General features: G+C 38.1%; 1 protein-coding gene across 13 annotated transcripts in view; it reads right to left on the bottom strand.

Moving 5' to 3' along the window:
* Nucleotides 1-27,744, bottom strand: part of NETO1 (neuropilin and tolloid like 1) — a 121,077-nt gene that overhangs the window by 86,036 nt on the left and 7,297 nt on the right. For all 13 annotated transcript variants that reach the window (XR_003517023.1, XM_027576692.1, XM_027576690.1 and 10 more), the window contains exon 4: nucleotides 26,157-26,405. Coding sequence is in view for 12 of the 13 variants with exons in the window: in XM_027576692.1 (XP_027432493.1) it covers nucleotides 26,157-26,405 (249 nt within the window). In the remaining variant the exon portion in view is untranslated. The remainder of the gene's footprint in view (nucleotides 1-26,156; nucleotides 26,406-27,744) is intronic.

Genomic DNA, 27,744 nt, shown 5'->3' on the forward strand with positions numbered 1-27,744 from the left:
CCAGGGTTGGTAGCGTCACTACCCCAAATGTGAAGCACAGAAGGAAACCGTAGTTTTCTGAGAAAGGAATACTGATATTCTTGAGTTTGAAGAAGAAATGGGACCTGTACGTGAAAGCAGCAGTGTGTTGGAAAATAAACGGGTGAGAAGTATATTCTTCCATATGTTGACACTTTGGCTAATGTTTGGAACACAAATGTGACTCACTTACTTCCTTATGAATCTCACAGTGTAGTGGGAGAAAAAAAATACGTAAATAGATAATTACAATGCAATGTGAGAGAGCAAGAGAAAGATACAAGTACACACACACATACACACTGGAGTGGAGTGGAATGATTCTTCTCTGCCTTGAGACAGGAAGAGGGATGGTGTAAAGAGAAAGAAGTGACCAAGGGGGCAGTATTTAGAAATGATCCATCAGTGTTCTCACCACAGAGAGGAAATGATAATGGTGTGAGGTGATGGAGGCGTCAGCTCACACGATGGTGGGAATCTCTGCTCAATGTATACACATATCAAGCAATGTTGTACACCTTCAACTTATACAACATTGTATGTCAACTCAAACAAACAAATGTTTTATCAAGTGGACCCGAGAGCCAGAATAATCTTTGTAAATTACAAATAGAACTATGGCACTCTCATATTCCTAAACTTTCAACATTCACTCATTCTCTTAAGATTTTTTTTTAAAGATTTTATTTATTTATGTGACAGAGAGAGACACAGCGAGAGAGGGAACACAAGCAGAGGAAGTGGGAGAGGGAGAAGCAGGCTCCCCGCAGAGCAGGGAGCCCGATGCGGGGCTTGATCCCAGGACCCTGAGATCATGACCTGAGCCGAAGGCAGAGGCTTAACGACTGAGCCACCCGGGTGCCCCTCATTCTCTTAAGATTTAAATTAAAATTGTTATTAGGTCGTTCGAAGTGATGCACAGATTGGTTCTGACTCCCTCATCTTCCGCTACTTCATTTGAGTGAGATGAGAACTTAAGAGGAAGAAAGAGAAAATCAAGTACATTTCAAATGATGTGGACTTGGGTTTCTGGGTGAGCCCTTGTGCTGTTGAGCAATCACAAATGGAACTTAGAAGATCTAAGCTTGGGGAATGTTCAGTATGTGCTTTTCACCTGGGGTGTGGAATTAATGAGCTCAAGTGTGGTCATCATAAGTTCAACGTCTGAGGTGCATTTAGGGGATGCCTAGTAAGTAGCTCTGAATGCAGAATTGGATCTCCAGAGAAAGTGCAGTAACACAAATGAAAGAATACTGAGTAGCCTGGGTTTAAGAATAAACAATCATTGCATTTTTCGTAAAGTAAAAATTGAGTCAAAGTATTGTTCCTCTTTACCGTGAAGATATTCTAGAAGTGCAATTTGTCATTTTAGGTTACAGAGGAAGTACTACATAAGAGTTAAGACAAGTGTTAGGGTCAGACTGCAAGAGACTTTAATTTTTCTTCTGGAATTTGCAAACTGAGTGACGCTGGGTAAGTTTTTCACCTTTTCCTTTAGCTTCTATTTTCTTCTTTCTACTGTAGGAAAATAATTATATGCCTAACTGATTTGGTAGGCTTATCTCAATGGGGTTCAAAGAGGAATAATCTTACTTTATTTTATTTCCAACTCTAGCTTTTGACTGATGTAGAATTTCCTTTCCCTGTTAGTGAATGAGAGCCTGGGAGGCTCCTACAGCTTTTTAATATCTAAGAAATTTCTTGTTACTGTCATTAAGACTCCCATTCTGATATTTCAGCTGTTTAGGATCCAGTCGTCGCCCATCATCACACATGCTTCTTCCCCGCATCTCCATCCCTAACAAATGTCCTGAGAGCCCTGCAGAGGGAGAGAGGAGACATGTCTTTCTTTGTTCTTCCTAGCTCCCTCACCCCTCTCATTTTCTCCAACTCTTTGGCTGAGGCACAGGCTAAAGGAAAAGGAGCAAAAGTTTATACATTTAGCAGTGGAAATTCAGAGTCATCTCTTGACTATTGATGAATCGCTGCTAGCGGCAGGCATTTAAATAATGGTTCTCACGCAGAGGTCACAGTTATGTGAGCAGTTTGGACTCTTCTCCAACCTGTCCTCTTTGACTCGTGAAATGACACAATTCTTGCAACTCTGCTAGATTTTACCTTCTTGACGGTCCACCTGGCTGGGAAGTGACCACCCAGCCCATGGGAAACATACATTCTTGCTACGCCAAGATGTGAGCGAGCAGGCGAGATCCTCTTCCCCCTGTATATCTGCTTCTGTCACAAGCTGCTCCAGCCAGATCCTAGCCTATGAAGTTCTTCCAGTAGGAAGCAGGCAGCATGCTTTTTGCTGACATACGCTTCCAAACCCCAGGGCATAGGTGTCCCAGAACCCCCTGGTCACATCATTCCAGTTCATCTCTTGTGACAAGTTCCTAGCTCCGCTTCTTGTGGGAACCCGCAATTTTTAAGACTGGTTTTCTTAGAGAATCCCCAACCAGGATAAAAATTCTCCTCTTCTAAGACTTTGTAAATGTTCGGGTTTTTTCTTAATGAAAGGCTATTGGGAATTTGTGGGTGAAATCTGAGGCATAATCTTGGTCACTTAAATTCCACATGGATGTACCTAACAGTTGTCTGTAGAATTTAAAGATTTTTTATTTACCTATTTTTCTCAACTGTAAGGTTTTGACTAAAATCTGCAAGCAACAGGAAAAATTACATCCTCTCATATCTGTACTAAGGCTTAAGTTTTTACGGTTGTCCTGGAGGTTAAAGGCAATAAGGCATGAAGGACCTAAGCAGACTTCACCTCTTATTATTTTTTTCTACTGTTTCACAAAGCACTGACAATCACATGGCCTTTAACAAATGTATACTTCTGTTCCTATAATGTGGAGAGAAAGTAAGTAAAATAATGATAACTGTGTTATTGCGGAGTTATTATTAAGAACTGAGTATCAAGAAGTTCTGAATATATGAAGTGAAGAATTTGAATCTGTTGTCTCCCTATTTGAATAAAAAGAAACAATGTAGAATTGAGAGTTGGAAAGCGTGGCCCCAATTGTTAGCTCCTCCTAACTCAGCTTTTCATTACATCAGTGGGTACAAGGCACTTAACTGCTCTGCTATAGACTGAATGTTTGTGCCCCCCCAAATTCATTTACTGAAAACCTAACCCCCAAGATGGTGGTATTAAGTGGTGGGTCCATCAGAAGGTGGTTAAGTCATGAGGACAGAGCCCTCAAGAGTGAGATTAGTTCCATTATAAAAGGGACCCCAGAAAACTGCCTTTCCCCTTCTCCATGTGAGGACACAGTGAGGTGTTGTCTATGAACCAGATGTTGGCTCTCACCAGACACTCAATGTTAGTGACTTGATCTTGGCCTTCCTGCCTCTAGAACTGTGAGAAATAAATTTCTGTTGTTTATAAGCTACCCAGTCTATGATATTTTGTTATAGAAGCCCAAACGGACTAAGACATGTTCCAAAGTTCAGATTACTCATCTACAAAACAGAGGAACAGGGGAAACAATATAAATTTGTTTTAAAAAATTAAGTGATCCGGCGCCTGGGTGGCTCAGTCTTTGAACGTCTGCCTTCGGCTCAGGTAATGATCCCAGGGTCCTGGGATCGAGCCCCACATCGGGCTCCCTGCTCGGCAGGAAGCCGCTTCTCCCTCTCCCACTCCCTCTGCTTGTGTTCCCTCTCTTGCTGTCTCTCTCTCTGTCAAATAAATAAATAAATAAAATCTTAAAGAAAAAAGAAAAGAAAAGAAAAATCAAGTGATCAATGTTTCTAAAAGCATTTTTAATGGAATATGAATGATTCTACAATTTTAGGATGTTAGAGCTCCAACAGCCTTGGATGACATCAAGTTCTATGCACTCCTTTTATAAATGAGCAAATCGGAGTCCTAAATGGGTGAAGGACATGCTCAAGGTCATATGACTTGTTCTTAATCCAGGGCCCATCAGACATTGGCATTGTGTAAGTGCCTTGAAGGGGAGATAACCTTCTCTCATTTTAGTAGAACACCTCAAATGCCTTTAAAATGCCTACTTCTTTAATTTCTTTCCACACAAAAAAGTACACACTCTCCCTAAGGTATACAGAGAGTGTAAATAGAGAGATATTATCCACATTAAAGGAATAGAGAAGGGGGAAAGGTTAATTTTTTCTGAAGCTCCAACATCCAAGCATATTTAACAAAGGTTATTATTAAGTTGTTTTTGTTTTTAATTCAGCCATAGCCTTTTGTATTTGCCATGATTGTATTTGTCTATTTATCTCCTCCTCCTGGAGGATGGTGACAGTTTCTCTCTATTATTTCCAGCATCTAAAACAAAGCAGGTGCTAAATGACCACTGGTTATTAAACGCAGTCTACAAGTAAAGGATTACCAATGCTCTGAGAGTCAGTCGTTTGTCCCACTGCCTAGAAGTATAACCCCGTGTTTCATTCCCCTGGGACCAACAGTTTTTCAGCTTGTAAGTCACCATTTGAAAGGCAGGTTGCTCTGGCTGGGTGAGTACAATTCCTTATCAGTAGAGACTGATAGGGCCATTCTCCAGTCAGGACAGGAGCTCAGAATAAATACCTGCATGAAGGAGACACCAGATGGGATTCTAAGGTGAGTTCTGAACATGGACAAGGGAGCGAAGCATGGCAGGTGGAAACGGGAAAGTGCAAAGCGGAAAGCTACTCATGGACTCACCACAATTCTTCTCTACCCTCCGTTTGCCTTTAATTCTCATGGGAAGCCAGAATAGCCCCCAAAGTAGGCATCCTTGGTCCAGTAACATTCAATTTCTATGTGCTCAGTTATTACCCTAGATCTGGAAGATACCATAGACATTATCAGAGGGCCAATTAAAGGCAAACAACCCAACAGATAAATCTCGGGCTGCCAGTCAAGCCTTTCTTAGTTCAAGGGTCACTCTTCCAATGATACAAGCAAGAGGGGAATAATTATTGAGGGTGATTTATAAAGATCTCAGAAAGTCTGCTAGTGGCCTAAAGAAATTTTCCACAAACATGTGTTATATAACCCAATAAGGAATTTGAGTTTGCTCCAACAGCAAATTCAGAGGTAAAGGAAAAATAAAAAGAGCTTCTTGGAAATTGCACTCTGGGATTTAACCAATAATATAGATATAAGATTGTGGCTAATGTAAGTTTAAAGGAAGTGAATTTCCTGGTGAGATCAGTGTTGGTTTTAGGGGTTCAAGGTAGAATGACTGACACCAGATGTGATCACAGTAGGATAGTAATGAAAAGCTAGATAGAGAGCAGATGAGTGGTGACTACCAACATAGTTAACATAAGCTTGGTAACTACCCTTTGCAGTGTACCTGCTAGTTCATATCATCCCAGGCAACGTACTATTTTCCAAAGAAGGGAGCCCCTTCGCCACTCCTACGAGCAGGAACAACAATTGCTGGTTATTTAACTGTTGGCACCCTTCTGTTCTGGTGACAGTCCTTCTAGTTGTTGTTTGATCATCAAAGCGGTGGTGGGGAGGCATTTGGGAGGGAGACACTGGGTCAGACTCCCAGAAAGACAGAAGAATTTGAGGTAAGGGAGAGGAAAAGAATATTTGGAGGGGAGGTGAATATTTAAATAAAATATTTAGGAAATTTGCTTTTGATATTTAAAATAGTTACCTAACCCAGCTTCTCGAGAAACCTTTAGCAAAATTTGCACCACGGATGAGAGACTTGGCTATGTTATTTGTAGCTTTGGTAGGGAGGGATGAAATGGTTTCCCACAGTCTACAAACAGGTTCAAGGTGGAGAAGAAAGTTCAAAGTGTCCTATCAAACGGATTACACATATATTATCTTATTTAGTCCTTGCAAAATTGAATTAAACAGTCATTATAAACAAGCACTTGGCAGACAAGAAATCTCAAGCTCCGAAGGGCTAATTGTTTTGTTTTAATTAATAGCTGGACAGCATCCTAACTGCAGCTAAAACACAGGCTCACCTTACTTCCCAAACCTGTTGCCAGATTTCGCGGAGGTAAAGTCTTAGCTTCCGGCTGGCGGCACAGTGCTATGCTCTTCTAACCCTGTCCCACGGAACACCCACCTGTCCACTCACTAACAGCGGGGGCGGCACCACTTTGACATTCATGGTCAAGAAAGTGCAAAAAGGGGAAAAGATAGCGAGCTCTTTCTGAAATTTAATAAAAAGGTAAAGCTGATTGATGCTATTTTTCCACTTAGGAAAACAAAATATATACAGAAAAGGTTTGGAGGGGGGAGGGAAGAGAGTCTCACTGCACTTGCAACTTCTAAGTTTTAAATTGCTTCACAAGTTTCTTTAAAAGTACAAAGAGATATAAAGTAGCGCCTTAGGGGGGAAATATTCAAAATGAAGAGGACAGAGGCCCGTTATTATTTCAGCGTTTGAAATTGTCATTTATTATTTTGTTACTAGCTGACAACATAGAGATTGAGTGAATTGGTCTTTTTCTGACAAATATGCATTACAATGTACTTGAAAAATATGAATATTATTTTTATTGGATAAAATTGGACTCATAAATTATAAGCAGTAATATTATTATTATCATTATTGATTACTAATACTGATGATTAATATGATGATGATGAGCCCAATGATGAAAACAAAATATTATAATTAAGATTTTAAAACTCAAGGGCAAATATTTTGTTTAATTATGATACAGGGGAAAATGTTGCTGCTATATGAAAGATGTTAGACTATAGTGAAAAGAGAAATTCTAAGATTACTGAAAACATCTCATAACTCCACAATAAGATCACAAAGGGTAAAAGGAATCAATGATTTAGAGAAGTTAAGCCCTGAAGCAAATAGATAATTTGTTGACAGTGGGGCCTAATACCTAAATATATACATTTCTTCTGTGCATGTCTCAGCTTTGTTAGGGGGATGACCTTGAACATAGTATTTAAACATCTTTAATCTTTATTTTTAAAAAATCCAAAAGAATGGTAATGATATAATACCTCTAAAAATCAAATGGGTTAATGCATGCAAAGTGGCTTAGAACAATGCCTGGCATATAATACGAACTCGATAATTCATTATTTTTATTAAGCTGAATATCTTATACTAAGATGGTAGAAAGCAGGAATCATTGCCTAATTATACCATTATTTCATTTGAATTAATTTTGAATGACTACATTTATCATATATTGTTATTCTGGATAATTTCATAGAGAAATTTGGGAGAAAGGTGTTTTATCTAATAAATAAATCCAGATGCTTTTGATGAGAAAGAAGCTATTTGTTTCTGTAAATAGTAGGATATATGTATAAGAATATTTTGCAAAATAGTATCCCCTTTTTCAGTCCAACCAACTAAATGGTAGCCAATAGTATCATTATTCACATTGTTCTAGCTTGCAATTGCAATCAGTGTGAATCCCAACAGAGAAGATCAAGCAACAGATAAAGTAGTAAATATTGTCTGAATTAGAAGGAAATAACTCAATGAATAGAGAAATGGCTCTTTTCTTTCCCCTTCTCCCACCCTCACCCCATTCTGTTAAGTTGGATCAAATGTACTTCTTCAAATCTTGCACAACACCTGCAATCATCCTGATAGTAGAGATTATATTTTCAAAAGTAAGTATAAACCAATGAGGTCACTCCTAAAAGGAAGCATGGCCAAGTCATACCGGAAGAAACGCCGAATGTTATTACATTTGCTCATTTAATACGCACTATGGCTTGTATCTACCCCTGCACCTTTCAGAAATATCCCAAGTAAGTCCATTTTTTTTAACCAGTCTCACAGAAGTAGTTCTCTCCATAATGCAGGAGAAAGTCCCTACCCTTGGGAAGGTTCCAGGCATGGGACCAAAGAAGTACTCTTCTCTTACCTCCCAAAATAAAAAGCATTCCTCAAGTCCACCTATACCCAAAGAAAACCTGATGTCAATTGATAAACTGCTAAAATTGCCCATAAGAGAGAGGCCAAGACTGAATAAAATGTAAAATTCCCAACTACACAATTTGTGTTCTAATTTACCTAGAGAAGAGCATTGGCCCAACTCCTCTAATGTTCTACTTTAATATGTGGATGTTATAATTAGTGGGAGTTTTGTGCTTCGTTCTCTAATTAGCTCTCTTCCCCTTCCCTGGCTGTTCTTCCGTGCTCCAGCTCTAAGTCACTAACAGACTGTAGAACATGTCAACAACAATACCACATTGGTCCCTCTCTTCCAATATCTTTAAAAGCAAACTGTACCATTTTGTATTATTTTATTCTCCAACATAAGTGATGACACAACCAATCACCAAATCATGGGGGACAGCAACCTCAGACATCTCCACTTCTCTTTCTCAACATGCACACCTGATGTGTCATTCAATCTTCAAATTTGTCCTTTCACTACAGGGCCACACACGACTTGAATCTTGGTTCTCACAATCTCTTCCCTGCAGTGCTTGAATTTGTTTCATCTTCATTCTCTGGGCTTCTATTCTGTCTCTTCTCAATCCATCCATTGCAATTCAATTTAAAATATTAGTACATTTCTCACTTTTCCTGAAGTTGTGTTTGGATCATTTACAGAACCATTCAGCATCTGAATTAGATTGCTCTTCTGGTTTTATCTCAACTCCTCTCCTTTCAAAGTCACACATCTACTTTCTAAATGGTCTTGACTACCTGGCTATGCATTTTACTAACTTTTTCATATCTGGTACCTTACTCCTACCTCTGATGATTCAATCCACTCATTCATTCATTTATTCATTTATTAACTCATCCAGGTATTTATTCAAAAAATTTCAATAAATGCCAATGAATGCTAGGCACTGTTAAGGCACTGGAAATTTAAAGGTGTAAATTTATCCACTTATTCATGGCACTCCTCATACTGGGTATAAATATTATTTCCTCAAATACACTGTAATCTCCTCAAGAGCAAAGTCTGTATCTCAATCTCGTGTCTCAGCATTTAGAGTCTGGACCAATTATGGGTCAATAATGTTTTATTGTTGTTGAAAGAATCTATGAAATAATGAATCAGAGGTTTAGATGTAATCTCAGAGAAAATCAAGCCACATGTGAAGTAATGTCAGTATTCTGACTGTATCTTTAGATAGAAAAATCTACAATGATAATGTGTCAAGTACTGGTCTCATGAGGAAACTAAAGCCAAGAGATTAAGTAAATTGCTATTGCAAAAAGTCACAAAAAAAAGTTTCCAAGCCACAGTTTGAATTTAGACAACAAGCTAGGGCCCATGTTTGACCCTGTTTTATAAAATTATTATATATGTACATATGTTTATATGTGTGTACGTGTGCACAAGTTTATATGCTGCATGAAACTATGAAAAAACTGAATATGAGAAAAATGGGTTTATGAAGAAATGAAGAACTAAAGACATATACAAATACACTATAGCAATTATTTGGCACATTGTTAATATTTTCTAAAAGGAAAGGAGTATCTTCTAATATATTTGAAATTAAAGACCTAAAATGATTCTTTTTAGTTGAATATGTATTAAGATTACAGCTTCAAATTATTAGTAAATTAAAATTACTAATTATTTTTCCCTGATGAGGAAATGTAAGTTACATCGGAAATAGCTTGAAACCACTGAGGAACTTCCCTAGAACATGGGTGCCTTATAGGCATAAAGGAATATTTCATCCAAAGATAATGAGAAAAACACTCCAAATCCCATTTTAGAGTGACTTTACCTCAACAAAAAGTGGCGCTTTATTGTGGATTACTTTATGTTCTAGAATAGAACATGTAAGTTGTTGTTATATCCAATTCGAGACAGGCAGTGAAAAGTTTAGCACAGTGAACATAAATGCCAACGCTGACATTTCGAACAGAAAACTATCATATTTATTTATATAATTGCTACATTTCTCCTATGTTAAGGGTTCATAAATAGTTCAGATGGGAATAGTATGTGGATCTTTTTTTTCTAGAAAATGTGGAAGCGGACCAAAAGAAAAACAAAAATAAAAGCAAACGGGGCTGGCAGAGTCAATAAGTGCGATGGAAAACCCTGGAGATCCGGCAGCCAGGAGGAGCAGTAAGGAGGAGGGCGTGGGAGACACACCACCAGGGAGTCCTCAAGGAAAGAGGGATGCAGCCACTGCCGATAAATGAAAAATGCTGAGAAGAAACGGGTGGCAGGCAGAAGCAGAGCAAGAATCCAAGAAAATAACAAAGGGAACAGACTAAGTGGAAAGGAGATAAAAGGTAAAACAGCTGTCAATCAAAAATAAGCATGGTTGCATCACTGTTTATTTACATGCTCGTTGTCCTTTAAAATTGAGATGAAAATACAATTTGAAAATTATTATTAAAAGAAAATAATAAACACATGCAACAAAAGCCAGGAATAACTTTCTCACCAGTTAACCAATTATCTATGGCAGAAGGTCATAGTAAGGTTCATGAAAGCCCCCGACTGCAGGCTTTACCTGCCATGGTCATGACATCCGTCTTCCTTCCCCACTCCCATCGCACAGCCACTGACCAGCCTACAAATTCTACTTTGTTTGCCCGCCAAATCTGCTATACTTTCCTTTCAGACTACATCAGCAACCATGATAGAGTCCAGGACAGTTTTAAGGTAGTACTGATTTCCCAGATCACAATTGTCCCTGAATCACTTAGAGAAGGTCCTTGGGGCTTTGAAGTGCAAATTTCAGAAGAAAAGTTCCCAGGGAATAAAACAGTCTTCTGATTTGGGCTCTGATCAATAGAGAACAGAACAGAAGTGACATATTGATGACTAAGATGTCCTCCTGCTTAAAAAAGTCAAGTTTAGTTCTTTCGTGGGTACATGCCTTGCTGATTGCCAAGAGTCTTACTATATCATAATCACTCTGTAATTCTGGTGGTAGTCTAGTTGAAGTGAGGTGTCTGAAAGTAGTTGGAAAGGGAAAATGCCATAAGGATGTACTGAGGCAGAATTTCAAGCAAGTCAGCATAGTGTGAAAATGGTGGGAAGCTGGCCAAGTGAGCAAGCAAGAACGGACAAGAGCTGTTTGAAGCAGAGGCATCGGGCAGATACACCATGAAGAGGCAGAGGCTTCAAGAGTGCCAGGTTCTACAAAGAGCTATTATTACCACAAACAAAAATACCACCATCCCAATGCACATCTTTGGGAAGGATTGCAAGTCATTCTTTTGTTGCGGTATCAGCCATATTTATGCATAATGATGGCATTCACATAAAATCAAATGATATATATAGACATATGCTTCCATCCACATAGAAAGAGAGTATCAATTTATATGTAGGAAAGTCAAGCTGAAATGATTGAGTATTCTGCATTTTGAATGCAAGTATTTTAAAAATTTGAGCTAATGGACTCAAAGGATTACGTTCTGCATCCCCACAATGAATTCTTACATCATTTGTTTACTTTCTATGTCACTCCTCAAATTACAAAACATTTTTAAGTTAGTTACATGTTATTCTAGTCTCCTTTTGCTCCTGTAACAAATTGTCGCAAATTTAATGTCTTAAAACAATGCAAATTTATAATCTTACAGTTCTGGATGTCAAGTCTGAAACGGGTCTCACTGAGTTAAAATCAAAGTGTTGGCAGGGCTACGTTCCCTTTCCGGAGGCTCTAGGAGACAATCCATTCCTTGCCTTTTTCAGCTTCTAGAGGCTGCCCACATCCCATGGGCACCTTCCATCTTCAAAGCCAGTAATGGCCACTGGAGTCTTCCTCACATCCTATCATTTTGACACTGATTCTTCTGCATTGAAGGATCCTTATGACTACACTGGGCCTCCCCAGATCATCTGGGATAATTTCCTTATCTTTGGATCAGCTAATGAGCAACTTTAATTCTGTCCACAACCTTAATTTCCCTTTGCCATGTAAAATAGCATATACCCAAGGTTCCAGATTTCTGAATGTAGAAAAATGGCCCATCTTTGTGGGCCATTATTCTTCCTACCATGGTCTAACCTGTGGCCCACCAAGATTCAAGTCCATCCCACATGCAAAATACATTCATCCCATCCTGAGGCACCCAAAAGTCTCAACCCATTACAGCATCAACTCAAAGTCCAAATCCCATCAGCTCAACAACTGTTTATCTTCTAAGTCAGGTGTGGATGAGGCACTGGGTATAATCCAGTGGCACAAGTTCTCTCTATCTGCGAACCTCTAACCCAGGAAACATCTTACCTGCTCCAAAATCAAAATGGTGAGGTAGGCATAGGGTAACATTTATAGAGACTTCTCCTTAAAAGGGGAGAAAGTGGAAAGAAAAAGAATTCCAATAGTCCCAACCAACTATGAAATCCATCTGGAAAATTTCACGTGGTTTCAAAGCCTGGAAATTATCCTCTGTGATTTTTAGCTATGCCTCTGGCCTCAAAGACCCATCCTCTGGGCTTGGGGTTGTGCCCTCTGAATCAGCCTTCCTTTCTCATGAAAGGTAGAACATATCTGCAGCTGAGGAGTTTTATCAGCAGGTTTCTTGCCTGTAGATATTTGGTGATCTTAACCATTTTCTTTCATTTCATCCTGTCTCCTTCAGTTCAAGATAGCAATGTTTGTGCTGATATAACAACATTCCCAGCAACCTCATGAGTTTCCTGTGTATGTCACGAGATTCACTCTATTAGCCAAGAGTCTCCTCCACAGGTCTTTTCTAGATAATCCCAACTCTATTTTGGGCTTCTGCTGAGATGACTGAAGAGATTTATGAGTCACACACTTAATCATTTGAAAGAGCCTTTTGTGAGACTGAATATTTTGATGTTTTTATCTTTCCATAGGATTAGCAAAAGGTTGTCCAGCTCTACTTTCATTTTTCTCTTTAGAGCATGTTTTTCCAACCCCATCCCAAGATCCCCTAAATTTCAATATGCAGTGAATCTCTTAATTTTAGGATCGTTTGTAATCTAACAAGTCATTAAGCCTCAATACTTTTGGTTTAAAAGTTATTTCTTCAATCTGTCTCTTCCCTCTTGTGTTTTCCTAAAGCATTAAGGAGAAAGCAGGCTGAACCTTCAACACTTTGCTTGGAAATCTCCTCAGTTAAATACCTAAGTTCATGGCTTAAAAGTTCTGCTTTCCATATAATTCCAGGACACAATTCTGCCAAATTTTCCGACTCAAGAGAACAAGGATTCCTTTTCCTCCTGTTTCCAAATACATGTCCCTCATTTCCTTCTGAGTCCTCAAAATTGGCACCTTCTATGTTCACGTTTCTACTGGCAGTTTGTTTATGATGACATACATATTCTTTTTTTTTTTTTTAAGATTTTATTTATTTGACAGAGAGAGACACAGCGAGAGAGGGAACACAAGCAGGGGGAGTGGGAGAGGGAGACACAGGCTTCCAGCGGAGCAGGGAGCCCGATGCGGGGCTCGATCCCAGGACCCTGGGACCATGACCTGAGCCGAAGGCAGACGCTTAACGACTGAGCCACCCAGGCGCCCCGACATACACATTCTTTAAGGCAGATATGTGTCCAGCAATGCTCTTCACTTCCGTGTCAGTCCTCATTGGCAAATTTGCTAATATCCATGTATCTATTAACAGTCTGTTTAAGGCAACATAGGCTTTTTCTATCATGCTTCTCTTCAAAATCTTTCCAGCTTTTGCCCACTGCCCAATTGCAAAAATCATATCCACATTTTTTAGATGAGGTTTTATAGCAGCATTCTACTTTCAGGTAGGAAAATCTGTATCTGTTTCTATCACTGATGTAGCAAAGTACTATAAACTTAGACAATTTAAACAACACCGATGTATTATGTTACATTTCTTAATGTCAGAAACCTAAAATGGGTCTCACTGGATTAAAATCAAGGTGATAGCAAGGCTTTTTTTTTTTTTCCCTTTCTGCAGGCTCTAGGGAAAAATCCATTCCCTGCCTTTTCCAGTTTCTAGGGCTCCCCACACTCCCTGGCTCATGGTCCTTTCCTCAAAGTTTAAGGCCAGAAATGGCATTGGATTCTTGCTTATATCACATCACTCTGACACTGACTTTTCAGCCTCCCTCTTCCACACTGAAGAACTTACGTGATTACAGTGGGCCCTCCCAGATTATCCAAATGAAGGTCCCTGCATTAAAGTATCTGATTAGCATCCTTGATCCAATCTATTATCTTGATTCCCATTGCCATATAACCAAATATATTCACCGATTCCAGGGATTAGGTCATAAATATGTTTTTTGCGCGGTGGGGTAGGGGCATTACTCTGTCTACTACAGTCTATCTGATTTTGTTATCTTATAAACTATAAACTCATTGTATGGAGGACAGAATCTTGTGTATACTGTATTTCTACAGTGTTTATATACATACATATATCTTGTGTACAGTGCATCTCTACAGTACATTTGTTGAATAAATGCAGTGGCAAATACAGCCTAGTGGAAATTGCTATTCTCTGCATTCACTTTAAGAATAGCTGTATGAGGGGCGCTTGGGTGGTTCAGTTGGTTAAGCGACCGCCTGCAGCTCAGGTCATGATCCTGGAGTCCTGGGATCGAGTGCCGCATCGGGCTCCCTGCCCAGCAGTGAGTCTGCTTCTCCCTCGGACCCTCCCCCCTCTCATGCTCTCTCTCTCTCTCCATTTCATTCTCTCTCTCAAATAAGTAAATAAAATCTTTAAAAAAAAAAAAAAGAATAGTTGTATGAGCTATAGTTAAGTAGCTATAATGGCTTACAAATTCTAAAATAGGGAAAAACGTTTGGTCAAGAAAATAACACTGTGGGTGGCTTTCCTGACAATTCCTTGATTTTATGCATATAAATAAAATGACGATAAGTCTCAAACTATACGCAAATTGTTATGAAAGAAAATGTTTTAAAAAATTACAGTTAGGTAATATTATCTGAAGCAAAATACATTAGGTGTTTATAATTTGAAACACACACTTCTTGAAGCTGCAATGATAAGTTAAATGGTAGCATTTTCTAGATTATTTTACCAAGCAGCTTAGTGACTCCAGACACCAGAAAAAACATGACAATGCAAAAGGAAGACAGAACCTATGCACTATTTCTTTCTTCTGTTTTGTTTTTTAAATGTTCCTCTTGCTTAAATGATATAATTTCTCTTTAGAGCTAAGTGAATGGTGGATACTGGTCCTTTGATGCTGGGACTACTGTGTGATTGGGGAAAGAGGTGATGTTATTATGACTGATTGAGGCGTGGCCTCAGCTAGTCCTTAAAACACCTTTGGGCAAATTAGTAAGCAGTATTGATTTCAAGGTACAGCTCTGCCCCAGGGCATCTGAATGTAAATAGGATCAGCCCTTCCTTCTCCCATCAGCTGAGTGTCCTTAGGGTACACAACCCTGGAGTAAAGGATGGTGCTGGAGACTGGAAGCAACTGGCATCACAAGAAAAAGTCAAAGAGACGTGTGTTAAGGAAGGAGGAATAATTGTGGGAGACCTAAGGCAGAAACTGAAGATTTCCCTTGAGTATTTAGCATGTGAGCCTCAGGTTTCAAGGCATGAGAAGATTATACACACAACTGACCGTGCCCATCAGGGCAGATATTTGAGAACAGGGAATGACTCACACACTTCAGACTCAGATGAGTTGAAAGGGCAGAGTTTTATAACATAGGCAGAGGGAGAGGAGACAAATCATCACCTCTTTGGTCATTTTGAATTGAAAGACATTTCAAACAACATGAAAAAGATGAGTTTTTAAATTCATACGCCAGTTAATTAAACTTCCTAATAGAACTGTACTAAAAGTGCTTGCAATATGTGATGTAATTAAAGTCATAATCTCTACCCTTTGAAGAAGGTGTATCAGCACAATGGTTATACAACAGATAAACAAGCAGTTACTTAACTTCTACACAGAGTCATAAACCTGGGCAGCACATTTTATCTAGACCTTACGTATCTTCATCTTTAAAACGAAAAGGCTAAATGAGGTTAACTCCAAGCTCTCTTTCAGATCTAAAGAAAATACACATCTACAACAGAAATATGCCTGAGTCTCCATGTGGTTGAATCCCGGATGTACCATAATCAATCTCGTGTGCCAGCAATTAACCACTAAGTAAATATAAACAACTTAAAACACTTTTCTCTGCCTCTCCAGGAAACAACAAGTTGAAGAAGGCATTCTTTCTGTACAGGAAACTTAAAAATCTTCCTTCTCCTTTGTTACTGTCTTCAGTATTCTCTGCACAGATGGCAGCTAATCCTGGAAATCCTCTCTCCCACTCTCAACTTCTCTCCTGAACACCCACCAAGACCAAATAGCATTTTGTCTCTCTCTTTATTCCTCATCCCTCCCCCTAAGCCCTGTATCGTATAGATCAGATGAACCAAGTCATGGGCTGGATGGATGAGAGTAAGGGACAGATAAAACTGCCCTCACATGAACACATCGGTGTCCATTACACACTCAATTTTGTCCCTGCTGTGACTCTCAAGTTTTAAATTTTATTTCTTAAAAAAATAAGCCCCCAAAAGAAATAACAGAGGTGGTTCAAGATGGTGGCATACAAAGACCCTGAACTCCCCTCTCCCATGGAAATGTCAAATCTACATTTACATACAGAACAATTTTCTCTGAAAAAGACCTGAAAACTACCTGAACAGCTTCTCTATAACAAAGATATTAAGAAGTTTGAAGAAGCAGAGATATGATTTCACCAAGCAGGTGAAAAGGGAGGAGTCTCACAGATACAGAATCTATCAGTGAGGAACGAGAAGCCTGAGCCCTACATTTAGGCATCCCAACTCTTGGGACCTACACTGGAGAGATGAGCCTCCAAAACGTCTGGCTTTAAAAATCAATGGGGCTTACATCCAGGAGAGCCAAACAGTTGTAACAGACAGACATCCAGGTCCAGGAATCCCAGAGAATTCCAAATAAGATAATCCTAAAGGGATCCACACCATGATACATTATAGTTAAAAGTCAAAAGTTAAAGATAAGAGAGAATCTTAAAAGCAGCAGAGAAAAACAACTTGTTACATACAAGGGAATGTCCAGGAAACTATTGGCAGATTTTTCAGCAGAAACTTTGTAGGCCAGAAGAGAATGCCATGATGTATTCAAAGTATTGAAAGCAAAAAAAAAAAGAAGTTCTAACAATGAATACTCCATCTAGCAAGGTTATCATTTAGAATTGAAGGAGAGATAAATTTTCCTTAAAAACTAAAAGAGTTCACCACCACTAAACTGGCTTTAAAAGAAATGTTAAAGGGACTTCTTTAAGCTGAAAAGAAATAGCATTAATCAGTAGCAAGAAAACATACGAAAGTAAAAATCTCTCTGGTAAAAGTAAATACATATTAAAGGTAGTGAACTAACTGCTTGTAAAGCTAGCATGAAGGTTAAAAGACAAATGTAGTAAAAATAACCATAACTAAAACAACTAGTTAAAGGATACACAAAGTAAAAAGGTGTAAAAGGTGACATCAAAAATATGAAACATAGAGGAGAGTATATGCATACAGTTTTAGAATGTATTCAAACTTAGCTTGTAGGGCATCTAGGTGGCTTAGTCAGTTAAGTGGCTAACTCTTGATTTTGGCTCAGGTCATGATCTCAAGGTGGTGGGATCCAGCCCAGGGTAGCGCTCTGTGCTCAGCACAGAGTCAGCTGGGGATTATCTCACTCCTCCCACCACCCTTGCTCATACTCTCTCTCTCTCTCTCAAATAAATAAATAAAATCTTAAAAAAAAAACTTGCTATCAACTTAAAATAGGCTGGTATATTTGAACTGATTTATAAGCTTCATGGTAATTACAAAGCAAAAACCTGTAGATATACAAAGGCACTAAGAATGGAATCTAAACATAACACCAAAGAAAGACAACAAACCACAACAGAAGAGAGCAAGAGAAGAAGAAGGGAATAGAGAGGATCTACAACACAAGTCTCAATAAATTTAAGAAGATTCAAAACATGTCAAGCACCTTTTCTGGCCAAAAATGTATGACACAAAAAGAAACCTAGAAAAAATCACAAATATGTGGTGATTAAACATACTGCCGAACAACCAATGGGTCAATGAGTAAATCAAAAAGAAATAAAAGAATACCTTGAGACAAATGAATGTGAAAATACAACATACCAAAATCAATGGGATGCAGCAAAAGCAGTTCTAAGAGCACAGGACTATCTCAAGAAACAAGGAAAAAACCTCAAATAAACAATCTACCTTTACACTGAAGCAACTATAAAAAGAGGAACAAATGAAGTCCAAAGTTAGTAGAAGAAAGGAAACAATAATATCAGAGTGGAAATAAATGAAATAAAGACTAAAAAGGCAAGAGGAAAGATAAGTCGTTCCAAAGAGCTGGTTTTTTGAAAAGATAAATGAAATTGATAAACCTTTAGCTATCTTCACAAAGAAAAAACGAGTGACGGCTCATATAAATAAAATTTGAAATGTTAGAGGGGAAGTTACAAACGACCAAAGGAATACAAAAGATCATAAGGAACTACCATGAACAATCATACACTAACTAATTGGACGCCCCAGAAGAAATGGATAAATTCCTAGAAACATACAGTCTTCCAAGATTGAATCATGAAGTAGAAAATCTATATAGACCAATTGCTAGCAGGGAGATGGAATCAGTCATCAAGAACCTTTCAACAAAGAAAAATACAAGACCAGATGGCTTCACTGGTGAATTCTACAAAATATTCAAAGAAGATTTTAATAGCTATCATTCTAAAGCTCTTCCAAAAAATTGAAGAGGAGGAAATGCTTCCAAACTCATTTTATGGGGCCAGCATTACACTGAAATCAAAACCAGACACGGACACCAAAAAAGGAAAGAAAGAAAGGAAGGAGAGAGAGAGAGAAAAAGGAAGGAAGGAAGGAAGGAAGGAAGGAAGGGAGAAAGGAAGGAAAAAGAAGAAAGAAAGAAAAGAAAGAAAGAAAGAAAGAAAGAAAGAAAGAAAGAAAGAAAGAAAGAAAGAAAGAAAGAAAGAAAGAAAGAAAGAAAGAAAGAAAGAAAGAAAGAAAGAAAGAAAGAAAGAAAGAAAGAAAGAAAAGAAAAGAAAGGAAGGAAGGAAGGAAGGAAGGAAGGAAGGAAGGAAGGAAGGAAGGAAGGGAAAATGGAAAAGTAAAAGCCATTATCCCTGATGAACACAGATGCAAAAATCCTCAACAAAATATTAGCAAATTGCATTCAATAAAAATGATCAATATATACCAGGATCAACTGGGATTATTCCAGGGATGTAAGTATGGTTCAATGTCCACAAATCAATCAACATAATATACCACATTAACAAAATGAAGGATAAAAATTATATGATCATCTCAAATAGATGCAGAAAAACCACTTGACAAAATTCACCACCCACTTATGATACCCAACAAAGTAGGTATGGAGGGAATGTACATCAACATAATAAAGGCCATCTGTGACAAATCCACAGCTAACATCATACTTAATGGTGAAAAGCCAAAAGCTTTTCCTCTAAGATTAGGAACAAGACAAGAATGCCCACTCTTGCCATTTTTATTCAACATAGTGTTGGAAGTCTTAGCCGGAGCAAGAAAAAGCAATAAAAGGCTTCCAAATTAGAAAGGAAGAAGTTAAACTGTCACTACTGGAGGACAACATAATTCTATACACAGAAAACGCTAAAGACTCCACCAAAAAACTGTTACGTGAATACAAATCAATAACAAAAATCTGTTGTCTTTTTATACACTAACAGCAAACTATCAGATTAAGAATCAAGAAAATTCTTTTTTGTGTGTGCTGTACAGTAGCTTTTATTTTTATTTTTATTTTCTTTAAATTTTTTATTGTTAGGTTAATCACCATACATTACATCATTGTTTTTGATGTAGTGATCCATGAGTCATTGTTTGTGCATAACACCCAGTGCTCCACGCAGTACGTGCCCTCCTTAATACCCATCACCAGGCTAACCCATCCCCCCACCCCCCTCCCCTCTAGAACCCTCAGTTTGTTTCTCAGAGTCCATCCTCTCTCATGGTTCGTCTCCCCCTCCGATTTCCTCCCCTTCAAGGAATCAAGAAAATTCTTAAATTAAGAAAACAACCCCATTTACAACTGCTTCAAAAAAAAAAAAAAAGCCTAGAAATATAAATTGGTGCAGCCACCGTGGAAAATAGTATGGGGGTTCCTTAAAAAATTAAAAAAATAGAGCTATCATATGATCTAGTAATTCCACCTCTGGGTATTTATTCAAAGAAAACAAAACCACTAATTTGAAAACATATGCCCCTCTATATTCATTGCAACCTTGTTTACAATAGCCAAGAGAGGGAAACAACCTAAGTGTCCATCAATGAATGAATGGATAAAGAAGATAATATATATATGTGTATATGTGTGTGTGTGCATATATATATTATATATAATACAGAAGATGAATTCACTGGTACACACACACACACACACACAATCGAATACTACTCAGCCATAAAAAGAATGAAATCTTACCGTTTGTGACAACTAAGGGCACTATGCTATATGAAGTAAACCAGCCTTGGAAAGACAAACACTGTATGATTTCACTTATGTGTGGAATCCAAAAAACAAAACAAACGAACAAATAAAACAAATCCCAACTCACAGATGCAAAGAACAGTTTAGTAGTTGCCAGAGGGGAGGGAATTTGGGGGAGGTGAATTTGGAGAAGGGGATCAAGAGGTACAAATTTCTAGTCATAAACAAATGAGTCATGAAGAGCTAATGTACAATGTGGTGACTCGAGTTAATAATAATGCACTGCATATTATATAACTTTATACGATGATGGGGAAACGAGACTTATTGTAATCATTTCCCAGTGTATACAAATATCAAGTCATTATGTTATACATCTGAAACTAATACAATGTTACATGTCAATAGTATCTCAATAAAAAAAAAGAAGAGGAAATGTGATTTTGTTTCATACATTTTCTATTTGACAGTGTTTGCTGGGCTGAAGTTAAACCATTGGGGGTCTACAGTGTAAAGATAATAGAAAACACAATGCTATCTGATCTAAAGTTATTCAATCTTTCCTTTCTATGTGATAAACGAAGTAATCAAATAAAGTCCTTCTTTCAACTTCAGCCTTTAAAACCTTTTATTCTTTCATCTTTTAGGGCCAAGTTCAAATTAAAATTTAGCTATTGAAAAAATGATATGGATAGACAGATGTATGCATTTTTTTTCTTTCATACCAGAGCATATACCACAACTCTGATTATGTAGAGAAGAAAATGTGGGAACTTTCAATAGGGTTAATATTCGCACATACATTCACATTTCAAATTCAAAGAAGAAAAGCACTGTGCTGGGAAATTAAAATAGCATCCAGTCCATGACAATATTTTACCTAAATAATATATCTCATTTAATATGCATAGACATCTTTTTAGAACACTCAATTTAAATCGCTGCAATGTATCACTTCCGCTGTCTTTGACGTCAATCAGCTGGGAGTCTTAAGAGGACTCTAGGAATTGGGCAGAAGGTTCCTAAAGCACTTTGAGCTCTCATACGAAAGGTGCTGTTTAAGTGCCAATTATCACCATAATCTTAATATATTTAACAACTCCACTCACTTGCATGGGAATACCTGACTCTACCTCACCTGTTTGGTATTTTGAGGCACAATCCTTAAGTAAAATTTCTCTAATAGGTTATATATAACATTATTTCATAAAACTCATTCAGAACAAAACATCAGAAGAGGAAGGTTTCATAAACATTATATATCGGTGATTACAGAAAATGTCTCCACTAGGAAGAAAACTACAAGGCTAACAAAAGATACTTGTTCCTAAAGAGACTGAAAGGATTACTTTCCCCAACAGTAGAGCATCCTAGATGCTTCTCTTCCTTAATATTGAATAAAGCCCCTCGTAATGCTCCTGGACTGGAGGTACAGCAGATGTTACATGTTTTCTCCTTCATTTATATTTTCCAGTGGTAAAGAAAATTGAGATATACAGGCAGCTGGCTGTAGGGGAGAATTATTTTCTACTTGAAAAGCATTCTCAGTTTCAGTAAAAAAGAAAATGTGGATTACAGATAAATGGTATTCCTCTGCTCCAAAAATTCATTTAAAGATTACCGACTATAGTATTTCTCTTTTTTGATTTTTTATCTTACCTTTACTTACATAAGTTGTATCAAAAATATAGCATCATTTTCAAAAATGAAAGCATTACTAATAACGCTAATACCTTTTCACCGTATCTCCATCTGGGCCCCTTCAATCCCTCCTCATTCTCCTCCAAGCCTACCCAGCTAGGGCAATCATTATTCATTTTTCTGCAATGCATTTGATTTAAATCTTTCTTTAAGATAAAAAAAAAATTGTCCTACGAAGATGAGAACACAATATCATTTTATTACAATAAGCACTTTTATACGTTTTCTCATTAAATTATCTGGGGGCTACCAAATTGTCCATCGTGTAATTTTTAACATTTTCAGTGATTCTGAACTCATCCGACTCTTCTCAGAAGTGGGAGCTTATCGGTGAGGAGACCTCACAACACGACTCTGTTTACACAGGACGAAGAGAGGTTCCCTTACAGACATCACCCTAGGGCCTCCCATCAGGGATCTGGGTCCCTTGGTCCCTCTTCAGGCCCCACCCTTGTTCTTCGTTTCTGCAGATCCCAGGGTTAGACCCAACTGACTACTCTCCGACCGCTGCTCAACATCACAATCCTCATGCATGCTCGACTATAACCCTGGGTGATTCATCAGCGCACTGTGGGCCTGGGTACGGACACAGTATCCAAAGATAACCAGAATCCATGAAATAAAAAGTGAGGACTAGTCTAGGGTGTCAGGAGATAGAGGAACTACCCCTTTAAGAGTGCTTCCAAGGCATCTTTTCTGGCTCTGCCCTCCTACCCTGCACGTCCACACATGACCTCCAGTTCGTTAGCGCCCATCCACCACCAGTCCAGAAGCATTGCTACTAGGAACACAGGAGCCCAAAATAAAAAGGCTGTTTTTTCAAGTTGTGTAGGAAGAAAAGTCAAAGAGAGTCAGGTATTAAGAAATAGAAGCAAATTTTGAGACAAGAGTTGACACAAATTAGTGTCCCGCTCAGGCAGGATGAAAGCAGAAAGTGGACAGGGGAATTGGCAGTCTGAGATGTGGAGCACCCTTGAAAAAATGATCCAATGCCCCAGAGATGGATCATCACGTACCTTAGCAGGGTGCTAGTCAACAGGCATTCATGTAATTAAGCTTTAATATTTGGATTGCACATTCACTATATAATCTTCTCATTATAAACTGGATACCCATGTATGTATGTTTGCTTACAAGAAAAATTGAGCTGTGTGATTCAAAGAATTCTTATTGAAAATGCATGTATGTGCATTTCATGCATGTTTATGTATGTGTGTATATGTGTATATGTGTGTATATCAATGCAAAGACGTCTATATGGATATTCAGACGTTTTAGCTTGGTTGATGTGATGCGTTCCTAAAAGTGGGTACATTCTTAGTATGCTGACTTCAGGTTTCTGAGACTATCAGTGAAGATCCAGATTTCAGTTTGGAGTAAGCTCACAAACATAATAAACACCACCTGGCCTTCCCTTTGCTATCTCTGCTTTGACATATTTTATGGCTTCCAATGCAAATAACTACAACCCCCACACGGAGGCCTAGATCCATTTAAACAAACAGGGAAAAGTGACATCTTACAGGTATTCGTTTTGCACATCCACCCCCAAAATAGAGTGAGAGCAGTTGTAATCTAAAATGTCTGGGGCACTTGTTCTCTCAGTAAACTATAGCACGGCCCCTTTGTTCTTAAAGAACACATGATCTAATTAATAAAAAATAATAACCAAGAGTTGAGATCTCATATGAAGTGAAAAATCCATAGATTGGCATTGGTTGGCAAGCAAGCAATCTTCAAATACCCCAACGTGGTGGTCAATATCATCCCTATTTTATAAATTAAAATATTGAGGCACAGAACATTAAGGATCATGTCCACAGTTTATAGCAAGCAAGAAATAAGAAAGCCAGCACTGAGGCCAGATCAGTTCCAAAACCAGTGTTCCTCAAAGCCACGGTGGGTCCAGCTCTGGATGTGTCCTGGTGGGCAGGGCATTCCCCTCCAATGTGGGGTCCACTTGGATGCCCTGGTGATTATAGCAATGTTTTATAATTTCAATCATGAAGTTGACTTCAGGAACTCTACCTTTTCAATTTCCCCAAATCACCACTTGAAGCACACTACCAAATCAAAATTAAGCCCAAATTAAACTGAAGCCTGCCTGACTCCCTATTCCCTAAATGCTGTCTAAATTATTACTAATCCCTGCCCCCTTCCTCGTTCATTAACTAATTGGTTTCCTCAATACTGCCTCTTTATGAAATGAGTTGTAGGTGATTGTGCCACTCAGGCAATGGCTTTGGGCCACGGATCGTCAATGTCTGCAGTCATGGAAGTTTTACAAGTCTCCCTTTTATGGGCCTCTTGTTTCTTCATATGCCAAGCCTATGCCTCCCTGTGCACTTACTTTACTCTAGTTTATCTAAGTGGAAACAGAAGCCTCTCTCCATCCGTAACTCATCCTCAATTTCATGGAATCATCTCGTCACGTTTTCTTCTGATTCAGTAGTTCCTGGCAGTAAAATCTCCTTTTATATACAGATAAAGTAAAGTGGCTCTAAAGAAACAAGGAACAGGGAACAGAGGGGCTTTTTAAAACCCTGGGAGAGCACACTGAGCTCCCACATTTATGTTCTCTCCGGTAGAGCTAGAAACGTGGACAGCATTGCTTATGTTGATAAAGTTGACTTTACAACTTCATACAACCTCAATTTTAAGTCCTAGGCATTATCCCCATGATCTCCAATCTTAGGATGAAGATATAACTTATAAAAGCGTAGAACTATCCTTAGGTCCTGGTTATACTCGAAATTATCAGTCAAGGAAAAAAAAAAAAAACATTTCCATGTATAACTCTAGCACTAATAAAGTAGTCTCAATGTTTGCAAGGTTTCAGAACACATCAAGTTAGTTTGATCGCCAATATGAGATACCCAGGTTTTCTGTGAACAATCCAATATTAACAAAGAGTAATTAAAACCACAATATCTTAGTGATACACTACGAAAAGATTCCTAATGTTTAAGGTTAATACGTATGATACCGCTGATATGCAACTTATTTAACATAAACCATGATATCATAATGAAAGTCCTCATTGATGCTATATTAATTATTTTTAAAATTTTAATGTTTGAACTGAGCAGCTGAGCTCTGCTTTTATGTTACCTCTGTAACACAGAATAGAAACATCAACAAATTTTACATATATTGTAATTTCATTTTTGCCTGTTATATACCTTAGTAAAGTAATATATACAAACTGGAAAAATATGTAATTACATATAAATAACGTGCTTTAGGTAAGTTGAGTCATCTTTCCATTAAAAAAAATGACTTCACTTCATCAAATCTCAAATCGCTTCAGCCTGATGTTGCAATTTAAAAATGTGAAAACCAATTTTTATTGTAACAAATGACAACTCATCATCAAGCGAGCCAGTCAACATCATAGACCCTTTTTTAATATTAGCAGGTTAAAAGGAAAATTGACATAGAATGCATAATTGTATAATGACAAATAATGTCTGCAGACCTTGCAAATGAATATTTGGCCGCTTTGGGTCTCAGTTTGGCTTTCATAAGAACTCTTAGGAATTTGCATTTCTAAAAAGGGATTACACTACTTTACACTAAGATCCATTTGCTTAAAAATTATAATTTTCAGAACAAAAGAAATTTTTATTCCAGTTCTCCAAAGATCACTTTGATGGATACATTTTACAGTACTACAATTGCTTTTTCAAGTTTATAGGGATTCAGTGTATACTGTAATTAGTTTCTTTATTACAGGCCGCCTTTTGAATTACACATTTCAGCATAATGGGAGTCCATTTAATTAACTGTGCTCCTGATGATCACGCAGACCCCTGAGTCACTACACTTCACCTCTAGTGGAGGCTAAATTTTAAGGGAAATTTATTTTGCTTTCAGAATTTATGAAATGAAAAGAGAAAGCACTGTAGGTGTGATTTAAAGGAGAGCTAGAAAATTCTTCGAAAAAATATGAAGTTGTCCTACAAAAGTTCTTGTACTACGAAAACAGACAACTGAGGAAGAAAAAAACAGGAAAAAACCAAACCCTCACTTACCAGGAGTGAAATTGTATCGAGCTGAAAATCCCATAGATTCCAGCTCTCCATCAGCAAAAAATTTAATCCATAGAAATCTTCCACTGGATTTTATTACAGGTGGATTTTGTTGTCCACAAAAACGTCCAATTATTGGAGAAAATCCAAAAGGTCCATCTCGAACTTCAATATGATCAAATTTGCACTCCCAAGACGGTTCAATAGAGTACTTTTCATCAAAGTAAAGTTCAATGCACTGTCTCGGGGCAGCTGAAAAAAAAGGAAAGATTATGTCTAGAAGGCCATTTTTAAATCTTTAGGTAAATTTTTGTAATTCTACTTCAGATTTTATCTGTACATCTTCTATCAAACTTTGAACATGACATGTGTGGAAAAGCAAAGCAAGTCCATAAGCATTCTAAGAGATAACATTTCCATAGGAATGTCTCAGGGATGCTCCTTAAAACTGGTGATGTTGCACAAAAGATTATTCGGATATAAAATGACCGTTTCAATATCTAACACAGGCCTAATAAATCACAGTATTTTTGTGAAAGACCACTAACATTAGGTTTAGAAATTAGAAAGACAGCTTTCTGTCACTTTTCCCATATCTTCTTAAGTATCCAGTTTTAAGGTCAAAGCCACTTAAGAGTTGCTCAGCATAGAGCTATCCAAACATTCAAACAGTCCCAGTCAGATGTCTTGATTAGACCCAAGTGCATATACAAGGGCATTGAGAAGAATTTTTCCAGTACACAAACCTCACCACATCACCCTCAGGTTTAAACTTAGCAACTTTCTATCAACTATAGGAAAATGATCAATGCACTTGACATTGCAGGACCCTTAAGGGTATCCTACAACTCACACTTCCAGGGGCTTCCCAGTGCACACACAGCCCAAGCTCAGGCCACTGCAGACACACTGTGTTTTCTAAGGCAGCATGCTTTTTCGGGCTTTCATGTATTTTAGCACTTTCTGGAGTATCTACCTCCAATTTGCTGACTCTTGTTTGTGCAGGAAAACCTTGCTTACAAGAACCACCCCTCTAAAACTACTCACTAAGGACAAAATCTATTCACCTTCTTTCGGCACTCAGCAAGCACAGTACTTGTCATTGAGGATTTCTCAAAAAAAAAAAAAAATCTCTGTTGGGTGAACAGTAAATGAGCTTATCTTCATAAATGTTTTTTAGAGCTCTCTAAAACATCAGGAAGAGCCTCAGAGGGCTAGCAGCTCTATAGACCTCCACATGGATGCATTTGCTAGCGCCCTACCATTTTTCCCTTGTCATGTCCAAAACAGCTCAAAATCCTGGCACTCCAGACTGGTATTCAGCCAGGATACCCCAGAATAGCCATAACAGTTGTTGAAATATCCGTACACATTTATCCTAGTTAGTAAACAGCTGTTGCCTTGAGTCCTCTGAGTGCCTCCCTGCCACGTGGCCCTCTTCAGGGACCAGCACCCTCCAGAAACTTGTAAGGTAAGACTTGGCACAGCGTGGCCTGCTCCCCATGTGGTCTGTATACATTCTGAATGACTGTTGTCCACACCACCCTAGTTCTTAAATATGTATTGAATGTCACCCTTGATGGCTTTAAAA

The sequence above is a fragment of the Zalophus californianus genome, chromosome 14 (genome assembly GCF_009762305.2).
Source record: "Zalophus californianus isolate mZalCal1 chromosome 14, mZalCal1.pri.v2, whole genome shotgun sequence".
Taxonomy (NCBI): domain Eukaryota; kingdom Metazoa; phylum Chordata; class Mammalia; order Carnivora; family Otariidae; genus Zalophus; species Zalophus californianus.